This window comes from Grus americana, chromosome 1, assembly GCF_028858705.1.
Source record: "Grus americana isolate bGruAme1 chromosome 1, bGruAme1.mat, whole genome shotgun sequence".
Classification (NCBI taxonomy): domain Eukaryota; kingdom Metazoa; phylum Chordata; class Aves; order Gruiformes; family Gruidae; genus Grus; species Grus americana.
In genome coordinates this window covers 43,958,787-43,983,949 of record NC_072852.1, presented here as the reverse complement: position 1 = coordinate 43,983,949, position 25,163 = coordinate 43,958,787, and the positions used below count along the sequence as shown (strand labels likewise).

Sequence of the window (25,163 nt, the reverse complement as noted above, 5' to 3'; positions counted from 1 at the left end):
CGTTAAGCCCCTTTTCCCTGTTTGCTCAGGAATCCTTACATCTCTACGGTTTCAACCTGCACAGCTTGTACAGTTTTCTCTAGGCATTGAACAGCATTTAATACTCTTTAATGCTATCAGGCAGCTTTTGCTGAAGGTTTAATAGGTATCCATGTTTGAGAATACAGGATCCATGCAGTGGGTGTGCAGTACAGCCTGCACGTGAAAGGTCCTGTTCCCCCAAGCACGACGTCTGTCTCCCTGTGAGCTCCACTGGAGGCAGGGGCAAGCCCTCCATTCACAAGTTTCAAGCTTCTGATAATTAGATACAGATACTGATCACAGTGTGCAGGGAGAAAGGGTGGCAGGACACTGAACTCGAGCTGCCCAAGTGTTTTCACCTTAGTGGAGTGATGCATACGTGCTGGGAGCCTGGCCAATACACTCACTGGCAGCCCAAGTCACTGGGTCAAACAGTCAGACCGGGAGACGGGATCAAAGGAGGTGATTTTCTACACTTCTTCAGGATGCAAGGTCTGGTTTTGGATACCAAACACTTCAGTGAGGCTGAGGAGTCATTTTCTTAGCACTGATAAGAGTTAAATGCATTCTCCTCTGAGAAATTCCCTTTTCCAAGGGCTGCCTGTATTCCAGAAGTACATTTCTCCAAAATGGTATTTTGAATTGTGATAAAGGCAGTCTATAGAGAAAGCACTATGCAAGAATAGAAGTTCAATATATGCAATTTAATAGTCCATTATCAGAGTAGGCAATGGTAAACCTAAATGTCTGGGATCACATTTAAATAAAACAATACACGGCATTGAGGGAAATCAACCTCTTATCTTTTAATGCCACCACACTTGCATTCCTTTTATGTTAAGATTGTTATACAGTCGTCAGTTATCTTGAAGTGGTCTGAGGAATGGGAGGATGGCTGTCTAATTTGCATTTCCACTAAATTCTCTATGATAGACAAGTTAAATAATGCAAGTTTCTCAGTCTTTCATTTGTAGAACGGAGATGAAGGACTGCCCAACCTGGAAAGGTGTTTTTAGAATAAACTGATTAATAAGTTGCTGAAGAGTGGCATCCAAATGCTATAATGATGAAGACCAGACACATTTCTGGGCAGATGGGAAATGCAATTTAGGGACATATTAACATGATGGTGATACCCACCCTCCTGCTAGATTTTCTTTTTATTTTCAACCTTTTTAATAAATTCTAGTAGCATTCATTTTAAAAGCCCATTTTGGAACAGGTACACAGTATTTTTTTACTGTACAATGTAGAATTTAACATGTGATGGTAAAGTACATACTGAAAAGCTTTTTCCCCAAAGTTTAAATCTTACCAAGGGATCCCCCTCTGTATCAGGCTGTGGAACATGCTTTGAAGTCGTTCCTTCCTTTGCTGATGCATAACCTTCATAACCAACATCTTCTGGTCTTAACTGAAGTAACGATGGCCACTCATGCTGTAGAGATGCAGAGCTCCATGGATAGGTATCAGCTACCCACTTGGAAGGGTCTTCCCATGGTGCCCTCTTACCATACATCTATATTATGAATATAACACAGGTAAGTATCCTACAGAGTTTTCGGTACCAGTTTTAATGGCAGACAAAAATCATCAAAACCATCTAAACCATCATAGTAAGTGGTTTGCTTTCAAATGTGCTCAGCACTCGGATATGAGAAGACATTCAAAAGACCTCATCTCCATTAATGCTCTTTGAATACGCAGAGTGGCTGCAAGTTGAAAAGCACTCCATAACTAGTGATACTTGTAGGCAACAGTGGGAGCCACAAGTTTTTGATACAATGTGAAATGAGACCTTTAGGTAATTTGCTTAAGGCATATCAGTGAAATTAACTCAGACCTATCTAAAATGTTCAAGTTAATTGGATTTTGTCTGAAGTGAATTAGGAAGTGCCAGTACAGATTGTTCTCTTCTCCTAGCAAAATGGGATGCAGAAGCAGACATCTGTCCACACCTTAAGTTTGAGATCTTTCACAAGGTTAAGAGAAGAAATTCACAAAAGGATAGATTTTCTTTAATATGTAGCACATAGTGGAAGGAGGACAGAGGAAGGAAGAATGAGAATATTGTAAGTTTAGGAGGTCTGGTAGCTTCCTCAGTAAAATGCACCCTTCTCCACATTGCTGTTCACAAGCAACATGTTAACCGAGAGCCCCTCGGTCGCTGCTTTATAGATTTCCTTTGGCTGTGACAATGACACACTGGGATGGGGAGCCAGTCACCAGGACTTTCTGTGACCTCTCCCAGCCCAAACAGCCTCACACAATCCAAGGAGCTGCGTAGTATTGGCAGGGCATACACTCATGGAGCATTTCAATGGGCTGCACTCCTAAAGGGAGTAAAACTGTGAAGGATTTTCATGCTAAAGCCAGAGACATGAGTTGTGCTTATCGCTGCACCACCTGCTCCCAGGCACTTGCTGAATCCAGAGCTCCTGGTTAGGCAGCCAAGTTCCCTGTTTTATGCACAGAGATACTCAGACTGCTTCTGCCCTACACAGAGGCCAGGCTGCTATAACGGAGATCTGCCTAAATAAGCCAAGAAGAAATGTTTCTCGGAGAGGTAGCAGGCTAACTCCAGGCTGTAAGCAGCACTTCCCCTTGTCTGAGATTAACAGTGATTAAATCTTTTCTGAAATCTGGAGCAAGGCTTGTAAATTCTGTGTCTGACAAGTGAGTTTGCAAAGTACCAGGCTAGAAAGCCATTTTCTACCCGTCCCTGGTTCCAGGAACATCTAATTATATCATATAAAAGATTTCTGTTTATTATTAATAATGATATTCTATGGAAGCCATCCAAAGCAGCTAAAAATTGGAACAGTTCATGAAACAACATATTTTCTTCTGTATGCTGCCATCTTCTGCTCCAGAATTGAAGTTTTCATTTAAGTAGGTACCCTGTATACTTGGGAAAATATAAGCATGAAGAATATCACTGCATTTTTTGTAGCTGGTCTAAACAAGCGCTGTTAATCTCACTGTGACTGTTCTATCAGATGTTTGGCAGTTTTTTGCACAAGGCATAAACACTCTAATTCCCAGAGGGGTAAGCAGTTTTAGGGAAGCGTGAGATATTCAAGAGGCAAGATTCTAAGCCTCCACCGTATCAGTATGTCACTATGTCAATACAAGGTGATAAAGAAATTGCAGCTGCTTACACAGTTCTTTGACTAGTCCATAACAATCCCCTCTGCACTGTGCAGTAATTTCTTTCAGTGTCATGTGTGGCAAAAAACCTGCCTTTCCACAAAGTGTCTTTTCAGAGGACATAGAATTGCAATGCGTAAAAGGAAAAGGAAGAAAGCCAAATAAAAAATGAAAAAAAAAAAAAAAGAAAAGAAAAATCTGGATTAATTTAAAGATTTAGGTTTGCTTCAAACATGTGGAATGGGCCAAAATCTTAATCTATGTGGGACAGCTTACAGTGCTATCTACAGCAAATCTATTTGTAGCCCTCTCTCTATTAAAGTAGAAGAAACATTACTAGTTCAGTATCAGTCAATGGAACTGCTCGCTCTGTTAACACCTTGCTCTGGAAAGGATAGGTTGGAGGGAAGAGTGACACACTGATCTCATGGCACTGTTACCCACAATGAGACTTACAGTCAGGAGAAAACCTGAGCCCATACAGAGAAAGTAAAAAGGAGAAACAAAACTATGGAAAAAACAAGCAGGGGTGCAAGATACAAGGGTAAGAAGGGACAGACCTTCATGTTCAGCAGCACCAAAGAGTAAACTATCTCAATCTGGTTAGATAAGGCCAGTAAACTTTTTTTTTTTTCTCAATGGTGAAAATATCCCTGTTCACAAGCTTTCCTCCACAAGCCTGAGTGCCTACATGTGTATGTAGGTGGGAGAGATTAAGCAGACCAAAGCTATTTTCTTGCACCAGTGTAAGGGCTATTAACTCTTCCATGCAGGGGTAGGCTGAGACTGCCTTGACTCAGGGAGGCAATCTGAGCTGTATTGAGCATTGCTGTGAACTCTTTAAACAGTGGAAAAAAAAGAACCTTCCTCCAGTCACAGAGGAGAAACTCTCTTCATAAAATACAAGATATGCTACTGCTGGAGCAGACAAAGTCAAATTATACATCAGACTAGGAGCAGGTCAAATGGAGTTCAAGGCTGATTTCTATAATCCCTCCACAGATTTTCTTCTTGCAAATGCAACAGCATTCATACTTGGATGCATTGGTTAAAAGTAGCTTGGAAAAAGCCTATGAAATTAATTAAAAAAAATCTGCTGGGAAATAAATGACATACCTGAAGTCCTTCTCTCACAGCTTCCAGAAGATACGGCACCAGGGAATAGTTCCAGAGGTCTGTGAACCACACTCTGGAGCCATCAACATCCATGGGGCAAGGGAGGAAGAGGCGGGGACCTGAGAAGTCAAGTTCTGTATTAAAAAAAGTAGAACTAGGGAACACACTAAAAATAATCTTCACAGAATTAAGAAAGTAATATTGGAGCAAACTCAAGTGAAGAGAATACTAATACAGGACTACAATAAAGGAGCTATCAGTCTCCTGTTATTAAAAATGAACTAGTGTCACTTTATCCTATGCTAGGGCCTGATTTACAAGTTTTATGGGCAAAGCTATGTAAAAGGATGACTTCTTTGTTAAGATAGCTATTCCAGTATAAGCCCTCAGGTACATCTCCCATCTGCTAGTTTGCTGGACTGACTGTCCAAGTGTTTTCATCGCTATAATTATGCTGCAGTGTGAAAGCAGGGGAAGAAATTAAGATTAGGAAAGTTGCTACTGAGGTAATTTTTTGTAAATTTAACTTTGAAAAATTATGATAATTTACTTGAAAGTCTTTAACAACAAAGGCAGAAGTACCAGGAAATACATACATAAAACATTCCATTTTCATTTCAATCTTGCTGGAAGCAGACAAGTTCCCCACACTGATGTTGTACTTCCCATTGAGAGATGATAACTTTAAAAAAGAGGATATAACCTTCCCAAATCTCAAAAATGCTCAGCCTGCATCCTTATTTCAAACCACTCCACCAATGGACTCACCAATGGTTACATCTGAAGAGCTATGTGTTTCTAGGAAGCTGTTGAGATGATGCCATGTTTTGGGTATCCAGTCAATGATTTTGATAAGCTCATTATTGCGTATGTTCCTTTCTATTTCAGTCTCAATCAGTTTCCTTCTCAGATATCTGCCCAAGAAACCTTTAACAGGCTCTGTGTGATTAGCACACAGCACCCACCTGGGTAGAAAGGATAAATGTCAAGTAACAATGAATAGCAAATACATCATTTCCTCTTAAACATATAAATGAAGGTAATGTCATAAGCTTCCGAGTCTCATTAGTCAACAAATATAACACTGCTCCAATAAACCACATTATCGCCCACTGCTACAACACAATCATTACAAGTTTCAGCACGAACTTAAGACACTGCTGAAGACAAATATAATGCAAGAATGCAATCGTCTTCAGCATCTTGTTAGAGGTGCTGGAAAGTATCTTATTTCTTTCACTATTCCTCAACACCATTCGGAGACCCATCAACAGAGGAGAGTCACAGAAGCTAAAATACTTTGCTGTGACGATACACAAGATCAGTGTTTGTCAAAGAACTGGACTGAGAAGCAGGGAGCTGTGCAAACACAGCCACAGCAAATACAGAGTGAGTGTACCTGAAATTGTGATGCAGCTCCAGATTTGGTGAAGAAGAAACTCCCTGGTTCATGGTTCCAATAATATAGGGACTGAAAAGAGAAAAGTAGTAGGGTTTTTTTGAGGGAGAATCCATGAAGATACTCAGAGAATATTCTTTCTTCTTATCTGCATTAGGCCAATTTTTAAAAGAGTCTCTGGATGTACTGTAGTCTTAGATTTAAAATATTTCTGAGGCGCTCTTTTAAAAATGTTTATTCTCGAATGATTTCCCTCTCTGCACATTTGTAGTTTACTAGTACTCATCCGTAATAAAGAAATAAATGAGGCAACCCTGTCCTCATGTACCTCATAATTTTGCAGAAGGTTTAGAGTTTTAATTTCAGAAGCCAGTGAATCTCATGAGTAAGATACAGCATGCAGTGATTTTATGAAGGGAAGTTCCTATGATGGCACTTTTACAGCAGAAATAGCTGGTGTTATAGGCCAGTAAAAGTTCCAGAAAACATTATTTTTATTCTTGCTTGGCAATAAAGGACAGTCAGCGAACTTCAAACTTCTGCACTACTACAGAAAAACCTTAGGAAGTGCAAGTCTGCCAGATAAACAGCTGCTTCTGCATGGCATGGTTCATGGGTTTGCACATATCCCAAATTCCACTATTATAAAGTGCATTTCTTCTTACTCTCCCATAACCTGTCCTCATGGTACTAATGAGCTTGTATGATCTGACAAGGTGAAAGGGATAAGATCTTAATTCAATCAAGCATTTAAATACATTCTTAAATTCTGTGATACATGTGCATCTCACTGAGATGCATGGGAGTCATATAAATAAAATGAAGCAGACACCTACATACTTGTCTGAAGAGGGTCAAAACTATTCAAGTGCATAAGGGCTTTGCCAACAGCCTATGGGAGTCTAAGTTTCCAGTGGGATGTTTTATTTTGCAAAATAACAAACAGCTTTTACTGGTTTAATTGCAAAAGGTGTGAAACGGGAGAGAAGAGCTGCTACTTACCATTTATTATATTTACAGTTGAGGAAACCATTGAAGATGTCACTTAGTGAACTGATGTGGTGGAGGTTATCAAGAATTATGACCACAGGGAGGTCAGCACCATTGTTGTCAGCACTGCATTGCTCAGCTAGGTTTGCTAGGTATTGTCGCAGATCCTTCAGCAGAATTAACAAAAAAACCAAAACCAAAACCAAAACAAAAAAGACAAGATTAACCCAATTAGACCATAGATGTAATTTCAGTGGAAAAGATTTTTCAGAAGGATGAAGAGGCTGCTACAGAGTTTCCCCACTGTGGGCCATTCAGCTGGATCAGCACATGCAGGAGGACCTGCTTCTTAGAGCAACACTGAAGCCACATGCTAGGAAAAACAAAGGCACTAAACATAAAGCAAGTGACTGAAGCATACACATTCCTATGTGGTGGATACATTCCTCAGAAACCTGCTGATAAAATATCTTATCTCTAATGGAACATACTTTGCAATAAAATATGCCATTTCCAATGGGATGAGATGATAGATTACTTGCTGGACATCCATTTTTATGAATGCCACATTTATATACTACCCCCCCACACACCAAATTATCACACAATTTAGTCATACTGAACAGTTTCCTCAGATATCTCCTTTCACCACTCTCAGTGAAAATCTGTTTGACCTTTTGGGGATACTATATCACGCCTCATAATAAAGTTTGTTGTGTAAATTCTTTTTTCCTGTCAGCTATCTGTCTGGCTGCCATTTAGTGCTGCAGTAAAAGAGAGCTATCTATAATCAACAACACATTTCATATTTTTCTCAACACTTTGTTGCCCTTGAGGGTCTGGTCTACTCAAGTTTTACAGCTGTATCCCTAGAGGTATCTAATTTTGCCAGCGTTGAGAATGCTCAGTTCCTATTGCCGTTTTACTTCCTGGATCAGGGATAGCAGAATCTTTTTGTCTTTAATGGGAACATGCAATCTTTATTATTTCAAGAAAGATTTTTGTGTAGCTTTTTATGACCAGGTTTGTCTAAGTGAATATCATGGAATAGCACCGTCTGTATTATTTAAACACACTTGGTATTTGAAATGTAGGTTTTTTTCTTTTTTACTACAAACTCAAAAGTTCTATATAAATCTTAATAGAAACAAATGAAAAAACAAACAACCAAACAAAACCAACCCACAACCAAAACCACATAAACCAAGTAATTTACCAGAAATCCAAAAGCTTGCTCTTTGTGGGACAATTTTCATTATAAATGTATATGGTATAACAATAAAACATAAACATATCCCCTGCCAAAGTAAATGGCATCACAAATCCTTTGTATAAGGACAGTGAAAAGCAGTGTTTTTACTGGAATAATGGTCCTCTCATCCCTTTGGGATCTGTGTGTTCTTCCTTCTTATGTTAGCATTCATTATGTTCTGCACAAATCAGAAAGCTCTGGGCAAACCCTCTCATTTTCTTTTCCCTGGGTACCAAGTTAGGAGTATACCCAATTTAGGACAGCAAGTGAATAGTATTATCTGTGGCTAGCACAGTAGTTGTGCTAGAAGCCTGATAATCCGAGCTATGTAAATCACTGTGAATGTGACATGATGCATGAGGTAATTTTAGTATGGTCAGCTTCCTGACCGATGCACACCAGAAACCGTGGCAGCAGTGTATTTATTTGCTCACAATAGACTGTTATTATCACTATAAAAAAAGCAATTTAGACTAGTATTACTATATATCCAATCTTTCTGATGAAGGAATTACGGACACTCTGAGAATTGAATTTACATGGGAATTTGACTCTCTATGCATCCTTAAGGTTGGTTTCCTCAAGTGAGGGAAAATTCAGACTTCCTTCAAAATGCTTCAAAGGTTTGTTTCAAATAGGAAGATCTGGTCCCTGTTCCTCACTGGGATTGGAGACTGAATTTCTTGTAAGACAAAACACTGAGCAACAGAACTGTATGCCAATTAATAGGATCTGCTCTGCATCATCACTATTAATGGGGCAATAGGTTTTCTTTTCAACTGTAACTTACCTTGCTTGACTTGTGATCCACATTGAAAGTTGCAATTGCATCCTCAGGTTTTTTTCTGCCAGATTTAGTTATAATATATTCAGCCAGCCTGTTAGCTAAATACGTCTTTCCTGTGCCACTGGGTCCCGACAGAATAATTCTGCGATGCTCCATCAGTAAATTAAAGTACCGCTGGGTAATTGGCTTAGGAATTAATGTGTCAAACACAAAACTGTCCAAACTGTTTTCTTCCACTCCTGGGAACAAAAGAAAAGAAAAACGGCCTGTCTTCATCCTTTCTAAGGCAGGTAAATGTTTGGCCCAGCACCTGATGGCATCAGTGCTGTGCTCAAAGCAAGGTAAGATACTTCTGACTAAATCAAATTCCTATCAAGGGCTTCATTATTGTGGAAATGCTTATAACCTTCCACAGGGCCAAAAAATTAAACAGCAGTAGTTAGACCATTGAGATGGGTGGGAGAGATGGAATCAAAGTAAATGTAAAGAGAAGGCTCAGTGAGGCAAAGATGTATGTTTCAGACACTACAGGCAACCATGACAAAAAAAAGGTCAAAGTGACAGCCACGAGGGTTACCGGTTGTCACATCAATGTATGTATAGTTCTTCTGAAGCCCCCCGCCCCGCCTCCAATAGCAAATTCCTACAGCTTTTGCAATGTATCGATTTTTTTCCTGTGGAACTGGGTAAGGCATAAATATTTCTCATCATAATCTCTGTTATGGGTTTGGATTTTTTTGCCACTCTTAAGAAATTTGTACTTTGCTGCGATATGGCAGTCAGGCAGAGGACAGAGATATTCTTAGATTTGCCTCAAAATGCCTCACTGTGTTAGGTATTGTACAATGTCATACAGAGAATTTATGTGATAAATGAGTCCTTGAACTGGAGACAAAATACAGGAAGGTCAAGTGTAAGAAAAGAGATATGAAGGGACGGGGGACTGCAGTGAAGAATTCTACGGTATCTGCAAAAATATTCTTGGGGTTTTACCTTTCAGGTTCACAGTGATGACATTATTATCTCCAACCAGATATCCACAAGGCAGCAGTTCAGGCACTTCTAGGCTATGGGCTCTAATTACATCCCCTATACAATAGCTAGCAATGCAGTCAGAGCTTAAACCCAGGCTAGTAGTCGGATCCACTCGGAAAATATATTCCTGAAATTATATGAAAACATAAGACATAAAAATGGTTATTGAATGAATGCAGTTTGGAAAATATTTTGGTACTGGTGAAGTCACTTGACAAGGAGATTCTTGCAGTCACATTTAAGAGAACTGCCTACAAACAAAAAAGAACAGCACCATTAAGGATAAAGTTTAATAGTGGTGTTAGCTATATGTCAAAAACCAAAGCCAAGCAAAAACTTGGCAAGGAAACCCAAAGAATACAGATTTTTTTCTTAAGTGTAAAAGAAAAATGAATTAATACTTGAGCTAATTTTTCACTGTCTTACCTTAAAGAGACGTCTGATTACACCATCTAAAACATCCCATTTTGTTTTTCCGCTGACTCCAATTGATCCTATCAGATATGCATGTGGTTTTTGATCCTACAAAGAGAGATTTTTGGAAACTGGACTAAAAATGGTGGTAATTAATTTTCTATGAAGATTCATCATTTTCCCAATGAAGAAAAATAATATTACTTAGAATGTGATGTTACAACTCTGTTAATAATATCTGTGCCAGAAATAGGTATAGATGATATTACTTTGGTACATCTTGGTAAGGAAGGAAATCCAGTATCTTATCCTGCTCTTAGATTGTATCTGTATCTATAAAGGGCTGAATATAATAAAAGCTCATTGTATTTATAATTTTTTTGTAGCATAGTACATGAAAATATTATGATGCAATTCCAAATTGATTACCTCAACAGCATATTTATAGTTCCACCCTAAAGGGTCCAAGGCATAGATCTAATTTGTAATGACCTTTAAATGGAGATAGCAAGTCCCAGAACATCCTACTAATTAAACCAAGAATTGGTAGTGTCTGAGCCAACACAAAGGCAGAAGAAGGCCATATGACACTACTCTACAGAGTCTGCCTAACTGTATTGAGCGTGGATGACAGAGAAGAGAGCTGCTATCTTTAGGATATTTCCCTTCAGTTCCTGGCTGAAAATACTGAAACAAGTTGAGTACTACAACGCAAGATTTGCCTGAGCTATAATTTGGCATCCAGACCTTTGAGTAATGAACTTACCTTGGCTCGACTATAGCCCTTGTTTATAGTGACTACAATTTTCACGCTATGACCTTCTTTGTGGAGTGCTCCATCAGTGACATCATCCAACAAAATATCTGCAGTAAAAGACGAGAAGTAATCAACCTGACAAATCATATCGGTTATGTTCACCACATCATTTCAATATTGTTCAAAGGGTTTTTTGGTTAAAAAGAAAGGCTGCCATCACAACAACTGGCAATGATTTTAATTTATACTTATTCCTAATTCAATTTTTCTGTTGGAGATTAAAAGAAGTTACAATTTGCCAATTTTTGAAGCAAAATTAGGAGCTCTAATCATGTAGAAATGAATCGGGAAACCATAAATAAATAAATTCTTGCCTTTGCTTTCCTTCTTGGAATTTGTTCAAAATTACCATATGTCCACAAAGTAATGTTGTTTAAAACCTAAATTAAGTTTATATCTTTGAGCACTCATTGTGCCCTTCAGAATGCTATAAGGAGAAAAGCAACAAATCCTTGCACTGATGTGTTTGCTGCTAAGTAAAACAGCATTTTAATTTTTCTTTCCAGCTGGTTTCTTTACCTTCTGTACACATGGCATGAACAGAGGTTTTTTTACCCCCATAATACAGGTTTACAAACAGTATCCATTAGAAAACCACTTTATGTTACTCCAGAATATGGACTCTGCCATCAGCCATTCCTCTAAGGTTTAATTTTCTTGGAGGTAACGAGTGATTCTGCTCTGTGCCTCTGTTTCTACCTCCTCACTAACTCCTAAAATGAGAAAGCAGAAGGACGTATTTCTTACTGAAGGCTGAACCTGCAGCTTTATTGCAAGGGGTAAAACTGCCGTCTTCCTCTAGAAGTTCTCTCATAGATTTTACTGTTAGACGTTTAAACTATCAAATTAGGAGAGATTATGGATTTGCATTTTCTTCAAAGGCCAGCACAGTAATCCACTCCCCTAAATCCTGCTCATTCTTACTGTGGTGATTGAAGAAAAGTGTCGACTTCATGTCATAGTCTGCACAAGGTCATATTTCACCTAAATTAAATGAGGTGCCAGTAAGATTCAGTCACTTGCTCAAGCAAAACCAAAAAAGACTTATGAACATGACTTCAATGAATATATTAAAAAATAAGTCCTCATGTGAAATTTTTGACAGCTTACATCCTGATCTAGAAATCAGATTCTGCTGCTGGTTTTTTTGTTTTTAATTGAATGAAGTATTTTTGTTGTGAGCTTAAACAAATCCATGCTTGTTTTGTTCCAGGCAGCCAGTCTGTGCCACCAACACTGAATGTTTCACTTCACTTGTATTTCAGCATATTGGACAAACCTTAAGAGTTTCCATAATGTCATAGTTCATCTGAGGGTAATTTACAATATATCACATCCCCCTTGTGAAATTTTTCATTCTCTAGATGACCCTCATGTAGCCTTTTAAATACATCTCTTCTGTAAGTCTTTAGGAATGAGGCACCACTCTGTGGCTAGAAAAAAATTCCACTTTCTAAGAGCTCTCCCTCTCACTGACACAAGGGGCTGAGAAGATGCCCAAGAGGGTTGAATGTCATGGTGGTACTAACTGCTTAAATGGGCTCCTGCCAAGCCTCCTCCTTAGGTGCACTGTGGTGGCTCTGGCTCTCTTCATGCCTGAGCTCTGGCACCCTTTTCATCAGAAGGTACAGCCAGAGTCTTGTACTGGCCCTTGTTTGCTGCTCTTCACTCCAGTGACTGACTGAAATATGGGTGTCTGTGACCAGCGAGCCCCTCCCCAGCTTGCCACTCACTCCTGTCTGGAGGAGATGGTCGTACCCTTGGGAAGTGGCAATGCAGAGCTTTGGTCATTTCCAGATGACCATGGTCATTTGGAGATACTGGTCTCCCAGAAAGTGCCATGGCATTTTTTAGTATGATGAGCCAAAGCCCTCGTTATCTCTCTCAGCTTAGTCCTCAGCATGATTAACCTCTCCATATCTCAGGGACTTTTATTCAATAGTACTCCAGCTGCCACAGAAATCCCACAAGACTTGGTAGGAAGCTGTCACCCTTCCACGTTCTCTGGCACAGCAACAAAATGATACTCACAATGATCAAAAAAGGCTGGATTCATAATTAAATGAAATCCTCCACTCCTCATTAGGCACCCTTATTTCTTTAATTTCTTATAACCAAAAGTAATTACTTTGCATGCTAGAAAAACATTTAGAACCAATAACACAGAAAATTATATAAAACTTATATTATGTTTATTCCTGTATCTAGACAGAGTTAGAACCAAGTGACAAAGTGCTAATAGCTGCTGTTCATGAAAGAGATTCCATAATTACCATTTTGAAAAAAAAAATTCTGTTTTTTTTTTTTTTTAATTTGTGTGAATGTGTGAGCAGGAACCATAGTCAAACTTTTTCTCCCTGTTTTTGCGACACTTCATTGTATACTGAGACCCAGCTCAGGCAAATCCATTCTAAAAGTTAAGCCTGGCAAAAAAGTAGCCTGGAATGTAAATAAAAAATATACCGATTTTCTAATAAAATCTGACATTAACACGAAGAAATATTCAAATATCTCTGAAATCAATGACTGGCAAGATAATACGACTAACTGCCAATCCAAATTATAGTCAGGCAGTTTGGCACATTCCCAGCTGTACTCTTGCCTAGACTCTTTCTGCAATTATTAGCCACATTTTTATTGCTTCCAGAGACTGCATTATACTTTCTGTGGAGTCTACGCTAATGAGCGCTGCCTTGCTTCTGCTCTGCTCTGCTCCTGGTTCTAATGTTAGAGACAGCACTTCTGTTTCTTGGCTACATTATCAAAACAAGTATAGAAGGCTTATTATCATAAACTCTATGACATGGAAAATAATCAAATGTTAATGTTCAGGATGTGGACCAAAGTTCTGCTTGCTTTCTCTCATTCACAGAAGACAGAGTGCTTAATAAGCCAGGCGGGGTTTGGCTGCTGTGATAAATGGTGATTTGATCCAACAGGCCAACTAGCTATACCACATTAAAAAAATGTAAGGGATAAAGCTAACTGAGACCACCTTCTGCCCCAGCTGCAAATATGAAATGATGTTAAGGGAGCTAAATGAATGATAAAAGATCTGTAAACAAAAAAAGAAGAAAGTTTCATGTACTATGCTCATATTTGTCCCATAGAGACAGAATATATCTATATAGTTGTCAAGTATATTACAACAGACATTGTCCATTTCAAATAAATTTTAAACTAGATGACCACAGAGTAGTTAGGTGACCAACTAGGTAGGGAATATCATAGCTAGGAACTAAGCAAACATAATGAACAATCTGTTTACTATTATTCAGAGTCTTCTAAAAGCTACATTCTCAGAAATGACTGCCAGCATTCTTCCTCATGTCCATTAGTGAGGGTATATCTGATGTTTACCTGAGTGATATGAGGCATTTTAAATTTCAGGCATGCTTCTTATATATGTAGACTATTAAGAGGGTGAAAATAATAAATTCTTACTAATTGCTGAGGCATGCATGTGCCCAAAATATGTTTACCTGATGTAACAGATTCTGTGATGTTTAAATTGTTCAGAGAAAGTCCTAGCGATTGCCGCGATGAAGAAGATGATGTGCTGCTTGAAGACTCTGATGATGGCCGGGCAGGCTTTCCAGTATTTCCGGTCTCTGCCTTTAAACGATCATTTTCAGCTTTCAATATCTCAATTTCATTCTGTATTCAAAAGAAATCAGCATAAAAGCACAGGAAGTTATTTTTTCAGAAAACCACTGCGGGGGGCTATTCTGGTGCTTGCTGTGTGCCTGCAGGAGCTAACTGGTTTACCACTTTCACAGCAGTATGTAGCACTATATAACAGAATTATAACCCAGTCAGTGAAAACTGGATTGCCTTCACTTCTGAAAAAGGGAAAAAATCTCTATAACCTTGCTTTAGCTTTTGCCTCAAGACAGTTCCTAAACAACTTAAGCTTCAAGCTTTTGTGTCTATTGTACAATTGACCATAATACAAGTATCCCCAGTTTTATAAGCTACTTTTTGTTATCAAGTATCTTAGGTAATAGTCAGTTAAGAGAGTTATTGTTAAAATCTTAGACATGTCAATGTTTCTAAAGTCACAAAAAGTTATTACTGAGTATAAAATTTAAGCCGTAACTTCACAGAGGAGAAATGGAATTAAAAATAGACTATTAGAAATTGATAGTTTAACAGTTTCATAACTCTTCTTGCTATCAGATAAGACTTTTTAATCATTCGAACATCAGATTGTTCACATAATGGCCGGCAAACCCTCTTTGATGAAAACATACAGTGACAGATGAATCAGAACAACTAGAAATTTTTTTTAGCTAAATCCTCTGTGGTGCCAAGTGATTATTGAATGTACAATAATAAAATGAAAACTTAGCCTGAGAACAGGCTGGTACCAGCTAAATCTAGCTTCCAGTCGCTTCATGAAGCACAGTACAAAGCAACTGCTTATTCTTGCAGATGGTTTTGCACATCAAATTTAATTCCACATTCACTAACACTCTGCTAAAAGTCCTATTCTTTTATGAAGGCTGTTGAGCTACATTATACAAGTAAAAATATAAGGGACAGCATCACAAAAAATCCCGCAACAGCTACAGAAAGATTAGATCATATAGGCAAAGGTGAGGACATAGCGGAAATGAAGAACCAGCAAAATAGTGACAGAAGGAAATAGATGAATGCACCAGTTTAGCCTGGGGTTCAAATCAGGAACTATGGTGAAATGAATCATGCGATCTTTATCTACTCTGCAATTTACGCTGATTAATTACACAACTCTTAGCAGTCTTCCATTCAGCTGAGCTTTAGATTTTTAAGGTGCTTCGAATACACACAGTATTCATATACTATTCCCACCAATCCTACTTTTTCCACTTATCAATCCTCATCAATTCTCCAAAACGTCACAGAGTTTGGCAACTCCAAGGTGGCTGCCTGTCCTTTTAGGAAAACTTCAGAAGAAGTGGAGATTATCAGTGACAGCATCTGAACTAGTCACCTCTGCCCAGCCTTGGTGAAATTCAAACTTTGGAGGCCTGTGACTCCAGCAGACTCCTCTCTCTGGGGAGTTCACCTGGTTTAGGCACTCATACCCCAGTGTAAGACTGTAATCAGCTGATAAGCCTTCACGTCCTGTTCCCCAGCATTGTAATTAACTGTATTCTATCCCTTACAGTTCCTAAAAACTTTTTAGTGGCTCCATATCAAATGCTTTACTTATGTCTGGACAATTGAAACCCATATTTATGGACCAGTTTATTCCTGATTATTCTTCCTCCTAACTGAAGTTCAGCCAAGTATCCCATAGCAATGTTGGCACCTAGTGGTGTGAGCACCTGGGAGGATGGCGAGTACCACAGATGTTTAAAGGTGTCACTGAGACTGCTATAGGCATGGTATAAACAAAGAGGTGTAGAAAAGCTAGAAAACATACCAAATCTGGTAGTTATGAAGTCAGACACTGCGGACAGCTATACAAAAGTGCCTACAGGTGCACCTGACCTAAGCACCCAGCACAGAGCAATTCAGCTGACAAGCCACCGAGGCTGGATTCAGCTGCGTAAATGTGGGTTTCCAGTGTCATTGTAAACACAGTTGCCACGGGTCAAATGCTAAACCTACAAGTCCTGTGCAGATAAAAATACCTGAGGCTGGTTCAAACAGTAATAGGTGCCTATGCTCAGGCAACTCAATTTCACCCTCTATACCTATCTTAGGATGATTTTCAGTTAGCTCTCTAGGCCCCACTACGGCAGGACTAAACCTCAGTTGACTACAACAGGAGCTTATCACCAAGCTCATATCCAGACATCTAAACGTAGCTGTCGTAGTTTCAACCTGAATCCCCACCCCATGGCCTTGATTCTGTTTCCCAAATACAGTTTTCTAGTGCCTTCAGGGATGTCCTAGGTATCTCACCTGCTATTCCAGAAGGGCCCACATCTGCTGAAGGACCTATGTCATACTGTGTTGATGTTGTAGGTACTTTTGGGTACCCAACATGATACGAGACACTTGTACATGGGCAACAGAGCTGAGTTCATAAAGCTCCGTGCTTCACTGAAGAACACTGCCATTCTTTCAGCATCCTTTCAGCCTCATGTAAGGGAAAGTTTTCTGATGAAAAAATGTGTTCAGGAAGGATTTGGAGCAGTGGCACAAAGTAATATAGTGAATTTTTAGTGATGCTGGATACAATAATTTAGCTCAGTTTTACATACTTTGCTTCAGCAAGCCACGACTGGGTTAGGAATCAGAAACGATGAGAGAGTACGTACAAATATCCCCGCCCCCACCATGGCCCAAGGATTTAAAGCTCTGTAGAAATCACTTCTTGATCTGTTCGTCTGTCATGTTGCTTTCCCTGGTTGTAGGGTTTAGATAACAAACACCCTTTGGGCAGGGATTATGTCTCCTTCCATATCTCTTAAACACATTTTAGCTATTAATATGTCAAGATGATGATTATTATTATTATTATTATTATTATTATTATTATGTGAACACTTATCATACCCATCCTTTGGAAGTGCTGTCAATCTAGCAATTTACTTTGTATCAAGGTTTTTTGGGTGCCTGAAACAAAGTACTGGGAAACGAAATGCACCAGACATACCTTTGCTGTGCACCCCTGCCATCACTTAAGCTACTGCACTGACCTGCATGCGGTTCATGGCTTCCCGAATCTGATCCAGATGGTGTGCAGAGCTGAGGGCTTCGAGACGAATGTCCGTTAATTTTAGCTCTTTCTCCCTCAGCTCACTCTTTAGCTGAAGAATAATTTCAGCTTCTGCCTCTGTGCACTCACAGATCCTAAAGAGGAGCAGGAAACGGGCAAGAGATTAAAGGAAGGTTCTCCCCCCAAAGCGGTGTCAGTACAAAGTATCAAAGTACAGAAAATGCTTGCTGCTGGTGAAACCTATGAGTGAAGAAAGAATCTTATCAAAGAAACATGAAAAGGCTCAAATTGCAAATTAAAAAAAGGAAAAAATCCCTCACCAGGTGAAATGATCAGCTTGCTTTACACCTTTGCAGTTAAGTTCAATAGTTCACTATGGTGAAAAAAAGTTGTTAAAAACTTTTCAGAAATCTTTTTTTGAGCATATATCACCCATTGGTTTTAATTTTATTTTATATCTGCATCATTTCTTTGGTGCAAAATTATGATTTTCCTAAGTAGCAATAGTCAGAACGGAAGTATGCTGATTAAACTGCACTACTGATATTTATTATCTATTAGGCACCAACAGTTTTCTCTGTTTTGAACAGTACACAAAGAGACAGTCCTTGACTTCATGATCTAGAAGATTTTGATCTGTAATGGTTTTGATTTATGATGGTTGACATTTTGCGTATAGTTTGTCATTTGGTAATGTATGGTGTCTGAAAGATCACGTTTGGGTGTTGTTTTTTTTCTTTCTTAAAGACTAGATTAAAAGTAATCAACATGTGATTATTTTTCATAAGCATTAATTTTAAGGGAAGAAACCGTTATATTGTGAGAAAAGACCAAAGCACGACTAGCCCAGGGACTCACAACTGTCCAGTTCTCACGTCAGGCTGTTTTGCCTCTCTGTGTCATTATCAGACCTAGATCTGTTGCATAACAGAACCAGTAGAAAATAAACCACTGAATTTTAGCTACATTGTTACACTAAGCAATATTTTCAGTCAATTCACTAAATGTTATTTGCTCTTTATTACTGCCACTATAAATAGTTAATATTTGCAGAACAATTTAAAGATGAAAAATATTTTATAATAATAAGTATTATTATTGTGATTATTACTACTAATATACAAACAAGAAACAGAGGTCAACTTTTAATTGCCAGAATGCATGCAAATGCATTTTGGGAAAGAAGATGCAGCACTCTCCAGGTCAGCAGTTGGGTATACAACTCCATGCCCCACACTCAATTTTACCGGGATCTATGCTTGTAGACCACGTGACCGTTTTGCCTTTTCTTTGGTGCCCAGACTAGAGATGACCTGCATACACACGTATTAGACAGATGCAATTGGAAGAAAGTAAAGGTAATGGTTTAGAACATGAGACTCAGGTCAAGAAAATATATAAAGTGCAAGCAAAGGGAAGATGAAGTTGTTCATGGCAAATAAAAAAAACTATGGCAAATTGAAGAAGGAAAATAATATCATTCACAACATGCACAAATATTTTAAATGTGAGTAAAAATGAATAAAGGCATATACTAGGATGTTTTTCCAAATATTATGATACAGTTCTTGGTTTGATGTGCCCATACCTGTGCTAACCAAATAAGAAATGAAATTTTATTTACATGTATATATTATCTCATAAAATAACTTGGACGACTGGGAAGTCACGTATCTATTTATTGGCTATTTTCTTTTTGGCTTTTTTGCAGTATGTCTTGAGAAGGGATGGACAAAAAGACCTTGGCAAGCCAGCTTTAAGGAAGATAAAAATGAAGCAGAAAGAAGGGCGACGGTTCTGGAAGAAGCAGGAAAAAGCTGTCTAGACTAGTAAGATAAGCAGAATGGAAGCAGAAAGTATTAACTGAATTTTCTTCTGTAGATTCCAGAGCTCTTCAACACTCAGCTCCTGCAACTGTAAAATCACATGAGGAGATGAGACTTCATCAAAAGGAAGAAAAACAAAAAGATAAGTTAGCGTTCCTGAGCAGTCACAGAAAGCAGCTCAGACGCCTGATCTGACCTCAGACAAAGGTCCAAAGTAGTTAGAAAGAGTTTTATTTTTTCTTTCTTGTTACAGTCGCAGGATTTTTAAATCAATAGGTTGCTTTGGGTAGAAGGAGTAAGTCAGTCATGATCTTTGAACAGAGGCTGCTGACAATTATGAAAAGTCTTGAAGGTGACAGATGCTTAAATTATGCAATGAAAACCCAAATCTTCCAAAGTAACTTTATCGGTATAACAGCCAAAGAAATTATTCTAAATAAATATGTTTTATGTGATCTCTTTGTGGAAGGGGAGGAATCTATGATATCCTGTGTAAAAAGGTTACAATAATAAAAAATGGAATAATATGATCAGAAAGATCAGCATTTAAGAATGTTATGGAGGAAGAACCAGAAGGCTGTGAACTGGACAGAATTTAGGAAGTTAAGGCTCAGAGACCAAGTAGCCATGGGAATAGCTTGGGATGCAAGATTAAATATGTAGTTTTGCCCTTGATAAATTCTGGAAACACCAGTAGATCTGGAGAGCAAGTCAAAGAGTCAGAGAAAAAAGCAGGGTTGGCAGAAAGGAAACAAGAGCAGATCTGTGAATCATGAGTAAATAGTTTTGTAGAATAAAAGTGTTTTGTTTAAGTTCAGGCACTTTCTATTAAAGCTTTTACTAGTGATTTTTAAGTTGATAACAACTCAGACTGAAGGGTCCCAAACATGTAGAAATCCTCCTCCCAAAACACACATATACCTGAAACCATAAAAATGTGAGCTTCCTCTAAAAAAATCCAACAATACTAGAGATCTAGATGAGTTACTCCTCACTAGTCTTTATAGAATGTGAGGAAAGAAAAACATTTATTGTGGAAGGGTTTCTTTTGTGGGAATATTTGCTGTCAAACTCCTAAACCTAATATATAAAAATCATTAGAGTCTATCAAAAGTTAATCATAAAAGGCACCTAACCTAACACCAGGAAATTCTGATCTAAAGCTCAGTAATCATCAGTCACGAGACTAGAATTCCCCTGGTGCTTTAAGTAAGAGTAGTTGTGACCAGATTATTCTCAGTTAGGACAAGGAAAGTAGGGCTGGCATCAGTAGTGTGCATTTGTTGGTTCTAAGAGGATAATTTCCCCAGATTAGAAAAAGTTATGAGTTTAGCAGAATGAAAAAAAAATAGGTAGAAGAATATGAATGGGAGCTGAGAACTCTGTAAGAAGAATATATTAAACATCCAAAAAATAATAAAGAAATCGGACAGCTTTTGACTGATGACTTGTTCTCAGTCCTGAAACCTTAAGGATGGTGATTTGAATAAAAAAATAAAAGTAAAATTCCGAAAAAAAATCCAAGCTGATAAAAGAGGCTAAATAGATAAAAAAGTATATGAATGAGTAGCTACAAAGTAGATAAAGTAATAACAGAAGGGATGAGTATCTTGTAAAAATTCATAGCTACCTGGAAAATAAAATGACATTTTTAGTATGTCATGAAGAAAGGAAACTGTAGTATTTGGCCTTTTCTAACTAGATACGATAAAGTTATTAATGGTGCAGGGAGAGCACAACATAAGCTTTTGGATATGCATTTGGAAGGAAGTTTGTACTGCTAGATCATTTTCAGTAAAGGCAGTGCAAGGAAGAGAGAATGAACTAAGAAAGAGCTGCTGGAAAAGTAGCATGTAAATGGAGCGAAGCTCACGAGAAATCTGGCAAATGGACGGAACACGAGATTAAAAGATCACGGCTGTTGACAATGGTTTCTAAACTGCAAATGGCCACACTTGAGGAGGTCTGTTTCGCAGTCTATCCCATTTGGGAAGAAAGGTTTGCCAAGAGAGAGACTTACGCAGATGCTGACTGTGACGGTTTCATTGATGTTGCCCCACACTCTCCTGAGCCGTGGGGCAATTTGGGTGATGAAGGAAGAGAGGAGTCTGTCAGCTCTTCTATGTCTGAATGTGAGGAAGGAGGCTTGGTGGACTTCTTCTTTCCAAAGGCCTGTTTGAAAGAGCTTCTTAGCTGGAAAACAAACATAGAGCAAGATTATTTTCCTCGTCACGGCCATTTGTGTGCAGCTCATGTTTCGAAGAGTTAGTTTGCAGATGCCATCCTAGCCACTGCCTGAGGTCAGTATACAGAAGCAAGGTATTAACATATGCAACACAGTATCTCTAAAAACATGATACAGTGCTTTGTTTTGACTTTATTAATCCAGCGCAGCGCAAAAGTAATGCTATGGAAAAAGTGCAGGACCGAGTGGTACAGCTATGGGAGAGGGGTGCTCATTTAAAACCATTAAGCCCCAGTGGAATCCCAGTGGAATCCCATTCCCATGGCATTCCCTTCAAGGGCTGGCTTTAAATAACCACTTTGCATCTAGGTACAGGCAGAACTTGCTGCTACTCAATGCTGAAATCAAAAGATAAGTCCAATTTACTGGGTTTGCCAATTTACTTTCCCCGTTAAAATTTTGAGTGGCCAAACTTTGCAAACGCTGTGGTTTGGATCACAAGCGAGAGGATTTAAGCTGGGACATGAGGCTTGCTTTGTTGTACTGCTGAGAAGAATGTTAGCTGAAAGGTATATACCCTTTGCTGCAGTTTCCTTTAAAGTAGTAAGATCTGAACGTACAAGCATTGCTGTTTCCCTCTAGAAGCCCTTATCCAGTATTGAAAAGGGACAGAATAGCCAAAGAGCCATTTATTTCAGGAGCCAAGATGACAACAGTTTTATCTGCAGTGAATTTTAACTAGCCCATTCGTTGATACCTTTGTCTAAATACAGAAGTTGTTCATCTTAGGAAAAATGTGGTGAGTTTTTGTTTTTATTTGCAGAAAGTTGTTCTGATTAAAATTGCATAGAACTCAATGACAAACTGATTCCTCTATAAAAAATGAGGTATTCAAAGATTTTATTTTCACGATATAATTGGAGAGTGGGGAGTGTGACCACTGATCAGAGAAACATTAGTTAAGTCCTTTCCAGCTCATGATATCTAATGAGAAAGAAATGGATTTTGGCTACACTCCCCCTTTCTATAGTCTAAACTTTGAGATTAAAATGAATAGAGACAAACTGAGAAGACATACAGGATAATCTGTTTTTAGAAGGTATAAAAGCCTACTGCCAAAATAAATAGCAATCATGCCAAGATAGGGTTCTTTATAGATGCATGCCAAATTTTCCATGGTTTATATTCACCTCACTTCCTCTAGAGTTCACCTTGCAGAAACATGAAAGAGTGTGGAATTACAAATCAAGGGAATGAAGGCTGATCATTACTTTTAAAACAAATGCTTATGCAGGTAATATTTTTAAAACAACAAAAACATATTTTCCAATTATTTACTGAAAGTATTTGATTAAACCCTTAGCACTATGTGGTGTTTGTATGTTCCAGTTGAGAAGCATCTTAATTACTTTAAACACCGTACTACTTTTACATGAGTATTCTTAACAGATTTTAACTCCCTTCATAGCTGGGTAACATATTTGAGTCAAGTCTTTGAATTAAACTCTGACTGAAGAAAAATCAAACAGGGTCTCAATGTGGCCCAGCGATGGTTTTGGTCACAACAGCTACTTTAAGTTTTGGGTTTTAGATTCGGTTTGGTTGGGTTTTTTTAAATTATCCTGACTTATGCAAATAATTCCCCACTGATACTCAACAATTTTTAGTTTGCTGGTAGTGTCACAGTATGGATACACATGAATAGCTTTGTATCTGTCTGGCCCCACAAGAATATTGTAGATGAAATGGGCCATTACGCTACTCAGGCATAAGGAAACGACATAATAGCTAAAAGATAATTAAACCTGCTGAGCACTTACCCAGTTTTTCTTTTTCTTTTTCTTGGAGTCTGCGTCATTACCACTGCCAATGCTTGAATGGCTTGTAGCGCTGTTGATGCTGGAAACACTTTCTGAAGAATGTTGCCGCCTTATACGTAAATCTAAAGAAAAGAAAATACTGTGAAATCCATCTGTCTCTGTTTCAATATAATAATAATTCTTGTATTTATGTAGCATCTTTCTCCTCAAAGGGAGCCTAAAAGAACATAAATGGCATTGATTCTTGCAGTGGCTTGGCTTCAAGCTATTGCAGCCTGTGAAAAGCCACATGGGAGTCAACGGTGATGCAAAGAATTAGGCTAACACTTAGGAGATTCTCCAACCTGGGGTCTTATTGACATGAAGGCGATGACCCTGCACAGCAATCTGTGCAGGCATAACCTCATATCTAAGCAGTTTCTGTTACAGATTGATTACTTGACTTATTATTATCACATGTACTACAGTTCTGAGGAGTATAGAGACTACTTGACTTGTAGCAGGCTTAATCAGTGTTCAGATGCTACCTTCTAATATACCATGATGGAAATAAGCAGGCAGGACTTCATTAAAAATGAATGAAAAAATAACCAAGAAGCGGAGAATATTAGAAATGATTGGTGAGGCTTTTGAGTTTCAATTTCTTAAAAGTTTCTCTGATAACTGTATCTTAATCACTGGAAAATATTCTTGCAGAACATACTCACTAATACCAAGGGAAATTACTTTTTGGATTATTTTTTACTTCTTAGAAGTTAGCTTTGCTATACTCAAGTCATGCAATGAAATGACCTTAGGGCAAACATCTAAATAATGACCTCTTCAAAGAAAGATCAATGACACTCTCAAAAGTGAATGCTGCTCTGATTTTTTTTCTTCAAGTCATTCCTTTGCTGTTGCTTATCAACAGGCACTTCTGAAGTATATATTTATCATGTGACATCTTCCTAACTGCAATGAGAAATTAATTCCGAATTTAAAATGTCTGCTTTCCTACACTGATTTAGCCCTTTGTGAAGGAGCTGAGCTGCTGCCGGTCCATCTCTTGACAATGAGTACAGCAATTTTCAGAGCTACATCTTATGCTGCATTTCCAAGGTATAACCATGTTTCGCCATAAGACTTCACTAGCATCTTGTGTGTACTTCAATACACAACTGCAGCAACAGGGTTAACTAATGACCCCCAACAATGGATTCCTGGCCACCCAGTTCTGAGAAGACAAAGCTCCAGGAACTAACCCTGTGGCAAACAGGAAGCTCATGCAAGGTTTCCAGCTCTGGAAATACCACAAGTATGCCTACCATGCATTGCAGAATGTGCTTGCCCTTGCAACAGAGTCCCCAAACCAACAGAAAAGTAGTGATTTAGCTTTTTTCCTGGGGAGAAACTCTGTATTTATTTTAATACTGACAAAAACATACCTTTGTGGGTGTGATCAGGACCATTCAGGGCTCCTTGAATAGCAGCTTGTGCAGCAGAATTCTGGGCTTTCAGCATTTCAATGGTTTCCCTTAGCTCTATAAGCTCAGATTCCTGTGGGAAGAGCAAAGAGAGCTCAAAATATATGGAACAATAACAATGTTTGTCTAAGCTAAAAAAAAATTACAAGATAAGAGTGGTCAAACCGAAGTTCATGGGACTGCTTGGGTGAACATAAGGGCAACAACTAAGTAGAATGCATATTTTCTTGCCA

General features: G+C 38.4%; 1 protein-coding gene across 13 annotated transcripts in view; it reads right to left on the bottom strand.

The window, feature by feature from the left end:
- The window catches only part of NAV3 (neuron navigator 3), a 273,105-nt gene that overhangs the window by 3,527 nt on the left and 244,415 nt on the right, over positions 1 to 25,163 (bottom strand). For 10 of the 13 annotated variants that reach the window (XM_054831177.1, XM_054831187.1, XM_054831197.1 and 7 more), the window contains 15 exons: positions 24,892 to 25,003; positions 23,468 to 23,589; positions 22,838 to 22,858; positions 21,483 to 21,655; positions 17,617 to 17,770; positions 14,464 to 14,638; positions 10,931 to 11,028; positions 10,177 to 10,272; positions 9,709 to 9,877; positions 8,719 to 8,954; positions 6,689 to 6,843; positions 5,687 to 5,758; positions 5,056 to 5,252; positions 4,288 to 4,406; positions 1,337 to 1,540 (listed from right to left, as the gene is read on the bottom strand). In XM_054831177.1, coding sequence (XP_054687152.1) covers positions 1,337 to 1,540; positions 4,288 to 4,406; positions 5,056 to 5,252; positions 5,687 to 5,758; positions 6,689 to 6,843; positions 8,719 to 8,954; positions 9,709 to 9,877; positions 10,177 to 10,272; positions 10,931 to 11,028; positions 14,464 to 14,638; positions 17,617 to 17,770; positions 21,483 to 21,655; positions 22,838 to 22,858; positions 23,468 to 23,589; positions 24,892 to 25,003 — 2,103 coding nt within the window. The remainder of the gene's footprint in view (positions 1 to 1,336; positions 1,541 to 4,287; positions 4,407 to 5,055; positions 5,253 to 5,686; positions 5,759 to 6,688; positions 6,844 to 8,718; positions 8,955 to 9,708; positions 9,878 to 10,176; positions 10,273 to 10,930; positions 11,029 to 14,463; positions 14,639 to 17,616; positions 17,771 to 21,482; positions 21,656 to 22,837; positions 22,859 to 23,467; positions 23,590 to 24,891; positions 25,004 to 25,163) is intronic. The other 3 variants (XM_054831206.1, XM_054831288.1, XM_054831261.1) reach the window with 1 other exon arrangement.